General features: G+C 53.9%; 1 protein-coding gene across 1 annotated transcript in view; it reads right to left on the bottom strand.

Annotated features, from left to right (window-relative positions):
• TBX15 (T-box 15) overlaps positions 1 to 7,504 on the bottom strand; it is a 102,650-nt gene extending 95,146 nt beyond the window's left edge. The window contains exon 1 of the mRNA XM_006919686.3: positions 7,242 to 7,504. Coding sequence (XP_006919748.2) covers positions 7,242 to 7,446 — 205 coding nt within the window. The 5' untranslated portion in view covers positions 7,447 to 7,504. The remainder of the gene's footprint in view (positions 1 to 7,241) is intronic.
• Between the last annotated feature and the right edge of the window lie 291 nt (positions 7,505 to 7,795).

A 7,795-nucleotide genomic window follows, 5' to 3' on the forward strand; every position in this document is an offset into this window, starting at 1 on the left:
GATTTCTTCCTCGGCGAAACGTCATCTGAAAATTTTTTTAAGAGTGCAAAAAAAATGGGCGTTTTCAACGTGTGCGTAGGAGGTTGGGGGAAGGGAACAGGATGTCGGGGTGGGGGGGGAAGCGGGGGGGAGGGGTAAGAAAAGGGGAGCTAACTGCTTTCAGAGCCCCGCTCCGGGGCTTGGACAATACACTCCGGGCCGTGCGACAATAAAGAGAAGGCAGCGGGGGTCGGCAGTAAGAATTTCGATTCACTCTGTTGAGATTTAGGCGCTAAAACGCCAAGGCTGCGGGCTAGGTATATGACAATGACCTCTAGCGATCCCTTCCAGGGGAACTCTTCTGTTCTGGTAGCATTTGGGTTTTTCAAAGAAGTCTATATTAAGCTATTACGTATGCAATCCAGAATTAGGAGTCTGTTTGTTTGTTTAATCCTCCAAAGTGTGTGGCAATTTGGAAACAGCCCATTAGAGCCTCAGCAACCGTATTGCAGAAAATATGAGGGCAAATAGGGAGAAATTTTTTGCATATATTTCCTATGTTCTTAAATTATTTCCCCCAAATTACAATGTTTCTTCTCTCATTATTTCTATTAACCATTATTATTATCCAGATTTCTCTCAATGATTCCGTTAACATGGAAGAACAGGACACTACTCTTCAGAATACTCAGCACGTTCTGCCCTTCCAAAATGAACTTGGCATTGTTCACAAAATTAAATGATAATTTTAGTTAAAAAAAAAAAATTCCACTCTCCCTGTTCTTTTAAATTGCATCTGTCACAGTCTCGTTTTCTGATGTTTTCTCTTAAACTTTGGTCCAAATCATCAGTTAATTCGAGAGTTAAATGAAAAGGCAAGTAACTAGAAGTTTCCAATCTGGGATTCCCTTGAATTGTCAAAGGATGTCCAGAGATGACAAAACTGGCTCCCCAGATTTTAGGTGTCCCCAACTTGCTAAACTGGCTCCACAAAATAAAGGCAGTTTCTTTTCTCTTAAATGTTATCTGTGTCCCATCAGAACCTGATGTTCACACATAAATTTGTGTATAAACACCTATACTTGCATATATACTTTTTAATATATTTTATACACTTATGTATTAAAGGCAAAGCTAGACGCTGCATGATACAAAGAGCACAGAATAAAAAAAGGCCTATTTTCACTTCTGGTATCAAAAGCTCATCATCAATTTGTAGTCAGCAAAATGTCCAGCCTCCAAGTGAAGCCGTTAATGGCACTGAATAAATGCTGATTTGTCACCACCAGTTGCTCGAATCCCCCACCTCTTCCCATTTCACCTCCGGTCCTCCCCACTGAGCCTCATTTTCCACCCTGACACTTAGAGCAAGGGCCTCACTTAAATTAACCAATGATTATCCTTGCCCAGAGAAGTGTAAACAGACCCTAATTTATAAATTTGCTAATTGCCTTTCCCCGCGCAGACCCCCGAGTATGTCAGCCATGTACCTATAAAATGCAGAGCTCACTAGAAACCAGAAAAAGCAAAGCAAAAAGAAACCTCATGGAGGGGAGAAGGAAGAGGGGAAGATTCCGCGTTTCACCCGTTCCCTCCTTTTCCCTGTGGAAAAGTATCCCCAAAGGTCAAAACTAGAAAATCACTTAAGTAGTCTCTCCTACTGAATGACCGTGTCTTTGGGGAGTTGGAAAGTGATAGGCAGCTACGCCCCAGGATAATCATGGGGTGCGTTCCTGCATTTCCACAAAGCAGAGTGCAGTGCCAGTCGGCTCTTTCTCCTGGTGGAATGTGCACAGTTCAGTCGCACTTTTTCTTTTTTTCTTTTTTTCTTTCTTTTTTTTTAATCTACAGTCACCTCAAAAAGGAACTTACAGATTTAAGAAGCACCGTAATCATTTTCCTCCCGGGGTATGAGAAATGAACTTCTACTACAGTTCATAATCAGGATCTCAAAAGAGGGTTCTCGTCTTATTAATGTTATATTTTTGGCAATAGAGGGAACGATTGTGACAGACCTGGAATATTTCCCTTTAATACTAGCAATGCCCTTGGAGAGGCTTAGATGAACAAAATGTTTCGGTCCTTGGAGCCAAAACGTATTCGTCCCTCTCTCCTTGTGGCCCAATATGAAGGATTAATGCTGAGGGACTTGTTAGCATTAAACTCTTGTCCACACATGCAAAGGAAATCATACTAATAAATGGGGAGCACAAACCACCAGTACCCCATCATTTTAGTTTTGGCTCCTGGGTTAGGCATCGCATACCCTTTTTCACGTGCTCATTAAGTGCCAGGTGTATTAAAGAGATTGAAAACCAATTTTCTTTAATAATTAAACGATGTTCACGACCCCATCTGAAGTCACTGAAATTTGGGGTGACAGGAAAACGGCAGCGGATAGGTGTCAATATAATTTCAGTCCGAACTGTAAGAGATTGAATTCCCCCTTCGCCCCGCATGGACATCACCTCCTGAACTTTTCTTTCTGGAAATTTTACCTATAAAATCAGGAAACCCAAAGTAGCCAGCTCTGACCCCAAAAAGAAGTGTTTAATAAGAAATAGCGTTGAGCAGAGCGTGGAGGGCGCCGACAGAGAACCGCTGCCCCGCTAAGCTGTGAGCTGGTCTGTCTAGAAAGCCTTTGGCGCCCTTTAGGCTTGTACGCTTTGGACCCGTGTCCAAGGGGCAGAGGTGGGTGGTGGAGCCGGGCTAGCGGCTGCCCAGACCCGCGTAGACAGTTTCCCCTACGCTCCGTTGTTACCCGCATATCTTCCACACCTATCAGAGTTTCTGAACCTCTCTGGGAGAGGTTGGGGCGGGGAAGCCAGCGAGGGTGCGAAACACAGCGCACTTCACCTTCCTTCCATCACAATCCAAACTCTGGGCACCAGGACGGCAGGGTTCTCCCCATCCCCTGTCCTCCCCAGCTGCTCGAGCGGTTTGCTCCATCTACGGGATAGTGGGTTAGAATCATCTTCTTCTTAGCGACTTCTATTGTGTCACCGCGCCAGGGCCACAGTGTAACACGGAACGTCTCCGTAACTCTCCCTACCGCCCCGAGGCCACTGCGGTGCGCTCTCCCAGCCGCGCGCATCCAGAGGGCGTCTGATGTAGCGACCGTCCCACCAGCGCGCGTAAAAGGCGTTTGGCAGTCATCCCCCAGCTAACCTCCATCCTCACCAGCCAACGACGAATTTAGATCTTGCCTACTCGCCACCCCCCCCCCACACACACACACTCCCCTTTACACAAGGTCACTTACCAAAAGGGCAGCCACCGTCTTACATCGTGGCGGGAGCCTCGGGCGCGTTCAGCAAGGCCCCACACTTGGCTGGTCCGCGGGCCGCAGGCCCGGCACCCTCGAGGCCTGCACGAGTGCAGGGGCGCGCGCACCACCGGGGAACCAGAATTCCTCACCCGGGACTCTTCCCCAGGCCGGCCTTTGAGCGTCCGGCCCCGCGCGCCGCACAGCGCTGCACTGCGGGCCCAGCCCCGCTCTCCCCGCAGGCTTCAAACTCGTCCCTTTTTCTCGGTTACTTCAACGTCAGTGAAAAGTCACTTCCTCCGTTTTGACCCTGTGTTTCCCTATCGGGGGTCGGGAATGGGTAGAGGAGTGGTGTCGGGGTTAAAATCTTGGAGCTCTACTCTGAGCAAACAAGCTATAAACTGTCATATTAATTCTCGTGACCAGTTGATCTCGGTAATTCGAAAGAGGGTGTCCTGGGGCACTGCGAGGGCTTCTCTTGTGTCATTTCCCAAGGGGTCGCGCAGCCCCGTGCACGGGAGCATGCGAGCGCCTGACGCGCGCGCACTGGCGCGCGGAGGGGTCCTGGGTGTGCCGCCCCGCGTGCCCGCCCGCGTGCGCCGCCACCTCCTGAGGCCGCCAGAGCGCGGCGGCTGCAAGGCTCACGCCTGCGGGCCCTGCATGGGGGAAATCCCCCCACCGAAGGTTTAAATTACTTTGCTCCGCGGGAGACCCGGCTTCGGCCGCTCTCCGCTGTGGATTTGGGCGGGAAAGGCCCGAACCCGAGCTGGGGAGCCGGGTGAAGCCGGGGTTGCGGTGCGAGCGACGATGGCGCCGCCGCGTGCCTGAAATACACTTCCAAGGCCGGGGCAGCCGGAGCAGCTGTTGCCGGAGAAAATTTCCTCCGTTGCTGCTGGGGGTGAGGCGGGGGCGAGCAGCCCGCGGGCCGGGCTCTCCAGCACGGGTTTCGAGACGCTTCCTGGCCCACGGCGGCCGAGTCCCGGCGGCTTCGCTAAAAGACGCGGAATGCTGGCCCGGGTGTAAGAATGAGGGCACCTCGCAGGCCCTGAGGGCCTCGGGGGAGATTTCGGGACCACCAGGCTCGGTGGAAATTTTTGAAATACATACTGTGTGTCCTCTGAGGTGTGAGTGCCTACACCGCGCAGGCCGGGCTGGTCCCCCGCTGCCGCAGGTCGGCGCCCCAGGCTGCGGGCGCTCGGCGCCAACTAAAGCCAGCTCTATCCGGACGCGGAAAGAAAAACGGGCTGCGAAAAAGCAAAAGGCCACGTCTTTGAATAAGTGCGAAAGATTAAGTCTAACTCTTGGGTTGTCTGAGGATCCCGGGATTCTGAGGCTCGAACAGACAGGGCGGGTGGAAAACCACGGTACCAGTCAGGGAGAGGGGATTGGAAGAATGACAAATAACAGTCGCTCTAGGCGAGTGTCCTGCGTGTGTGTGTGTGTGCGCGCGCGCGCGCGCGCACGCGCGTGTTCAATCCTTCCCCAGCGCCGTGACAGTTTTGTGGGGTTTTTGTTTTTGTTTCTGTTTTGTCGTTTTGTTTTTGTTTTGTTTCTGACTTCTCATCGGCCTAGGGCGGGCGAGCCACGCTGCAGGTCCAGCCCACCTCGGTCCTACCGGGAGAGGAGAGTTAAAACAGAACTGTGAGGCCCAGCGGGCAGAGACATGGCCCTGGGCACAATGGAGCCTCCCGCGCCCCATCTCCCACCTCCCCCACCTCCCTCACCTTTAAGTGTGGCTCTGTGTGTGTTAGGGCGCTGTATTGTATACAAGAACGAAAACAAAAAAAAAGGCCAACGGGGGACCCTACGCCCTGGCCCTGCCTTCCGCCACCGCGGGGTTCATCCTGAGCGCGCAGCTCCGCCTTCTCTGCTCCCTGCGACTGCCGAGTCTCCACGCCACTGCGCCCTTTCTCTGAAAAATCTTTTCGCGTCCTACGTCCGGTTCCTAAGAACCGCTGTGGGACTCCAACTTGGAGATCTCGGGAAATCTCGGAAGATCTCGGCCCACAGCACGGCCAGGCCCGACCTGGAGCCCGGCTCCGCAGAAGGCGCCCGAGTGCTCTTAGCTACCGGCTTCTTCCTCCTCTCGGACCTTTGCCCAGAGAGACACATTTCGTTTTCTCTAATCCAAACGCCCATCCTTTCCTTTTTAAAAAACAGTAATCAAGGAAATAGGAACTGCTGCACTGCACTCTGTTATATTACGCCCTATGCTGGGTCCTCACCTCCAACCTCCACTCTACAGGAGCAGGGAACAGCATGTGGGATACCAGGTCCCCGCCTTCATGTCCCTGGACCGGTCTCTTTTCAAGCCCTCACTTTTCTCTCCTCGCTTATGGCCAAGAACGGCGGAAAGAAAACTTCGAGCCGAGTCTCAGATTATGCCCCGCGTGTTGGTCCTTTTGAACATGCGACCTTAGGCCGGTTCCGGGCGACCTGGCCTCATTCCCTAGAGAAAAGTACCCAGGGACGCGGCGTCCGACACGCGAGATTAAATAACTTCTACCTTTCCCACCATCGGGAAAGTAAAATAAACTAACGTCCCAAATCGTGAGTTGTCATGAGGCCTGAAAGAACTTCCAGCAGACTTGGGTGAAGGCACAAGCGAGATTCTGACAACAAATAAACGCCGTGAGGAAACAGGTTCTGGCCAGAGACAGGAAACACATTAGCCACGCGTTCCTTTCCGAATGGCCCACACAGGGGTCCGCGTGGACAAGCACCCGCGTCCAAATACGGGGGAAGGCTTCAGCGGGCGAAATAAATCTCCTTTTAATTTTCTTTTCATCGACTAATAAAAATAATTCCCCAGCACTAAACCCAAATACCATAACGGCCCACAAGAACACGGAGAATTCATAAAACTCTGTCTCTGCAGGTCACCCGCTAATCGCGTTATTATTAGCCTCGGGAGCATGGAAATTGAACTGTCACTGCCGAAAGAGAAAATGTAAGCGACAGCTGTCCCTCCCTGGGTCGGCCAGCTTTCCAGCCCCCAAGCTCCTGGGCCCACGGCCTCCCCCGTTCTATGAGGGCCTGCGCGCTGACCCAGGTTTACTCCCCAGCGGTCAGAAGGAGCACCCCCAGAATAGTTTCAGAAGCCCTGCCTGGAAAGTTTCCGACGCTGTGAAAGTCGCGCGTGCGTATGTTCGCGCGCCCACCTAACATTCTTCCGACAGCAGCTGTTCCCCGGGGCTGTTTTGCACAGTTGAAATCTTGGCACTTAATACAGAACGTTAAGTTGTTGTCCCCCTCCCCCCACCACGCCCCGGGATTCTGTTAAAATCGCAGACATCGACATCCGCCCTGTGTTTTACGTGTTGTGTTCGTATAATATGCACGGATCCGAGACACAAATTAATCGCACCGCTCCCCACAAATACACAGAGGTGAAGACTGGCCCGGGCCGCAGGGGAAGAGGTCTAGCGTACATTCCTCTTTCCAAAAACGAGGTAGAAATCCAATTACACTCCCTCGTCGCCGAGGAGGGGAAATTCAACAACTTGAGTCCCAGAATAGTTGGGGGGCGGGGGGAGGACCGAGGGCAGATGTTGAAACCTAAATGGGATAAACTTGGCATTTCCTTAAACTGGGGTGTCGGATCCGTCCGAGAACCGCGCGCCGGTCCCCGGGAGGTCTCAGATGCGAGTCCCAGCCCCTCTCCGCCGCGGTTGTTGCCTGCGGTCCGCACCCCTTCCAGCCAACCCCGGGGCCTGGCAGCCCCTCAGCTGCGGGCGCTAGCAGCGCCGCGCTTTGCTCCCAGAGGAGATGCGAGCGACAAGGCCTCCTTGCTGGAGGTCGGCGACGAAAAGGCACGGCTTAGGCCAGTTCCCCCAAATTGGTTCCGGCGAATTTGGAGGTGGCTCAAGGCATCTGCTCAAAGAAAGTGCAACCCGCGTTGGAGCAGGGCAGGGCGTCGGCGGCCCGGGCCTGCCTCCTCGCCACCCTGCCCGCCGGCCGGCCGCCCGCCTCCCGCGGTCTGGCCCTACGCACTCACCCGGGTGAGGCTCCAGGCCGTGCGCGGCCGCGTCCTGCGAGTCTCCGAGTGGGCCCGCGGGGCTCAGCGCCTCCATGGACAGGTCCAGCCCCTTTTCCTCCCAGTCTCGCAGTTTCCGCTTTTTATTTGAGCCGATCAAGGCTTCAACGGAGAAGGCATGTGCTCGCGAGCTCAGGGCGACTGCAGATCTTCTCCTTTCACTCATCTTAGCCGCCCGCGCCCCGGCCCCCGCTCGCCCCCGCTACTGAGGGAGCAGCCCGCGCCCTCACGCTCATAGCCGCTACACAACTGCTGTTTCTTTCTTCCAGCTCTTGGCCTGGTTTGGCTCAAAACTGAATTTAGCTTTGGTTCTCAGTTTTCAAAAGTTCACGTCCGCCGCCGGTACGGACCGGCGCCCCTCGCTGGCCCTGCGGCTACGCACGAGCGCCCGGAGCGCCGCCCGCTCGCTGCATGAGCGCCCGCGTCCTGCTTCCCACCCACCGGGGCAGGCGCTCACAGGCTGTGCAGACTGGACTTCATCTTTTTTTTATCCTCTCTCTCTCCTCCCTCTCCCT

This window comes from Pteropus alecto, unplaced genomic scaffold, assembly GCF_000325575.1.
Source record: "Pteropus alecto unplaced genomic scaffold, ASM32557v1 scaffold106, whole genome shotgun sequence".
NCBI lineage: Eukaryota > Metazoa > Chordata > Mammalia > Chiroptera > Pteropodidae > Pteropus > Pteropus alecto.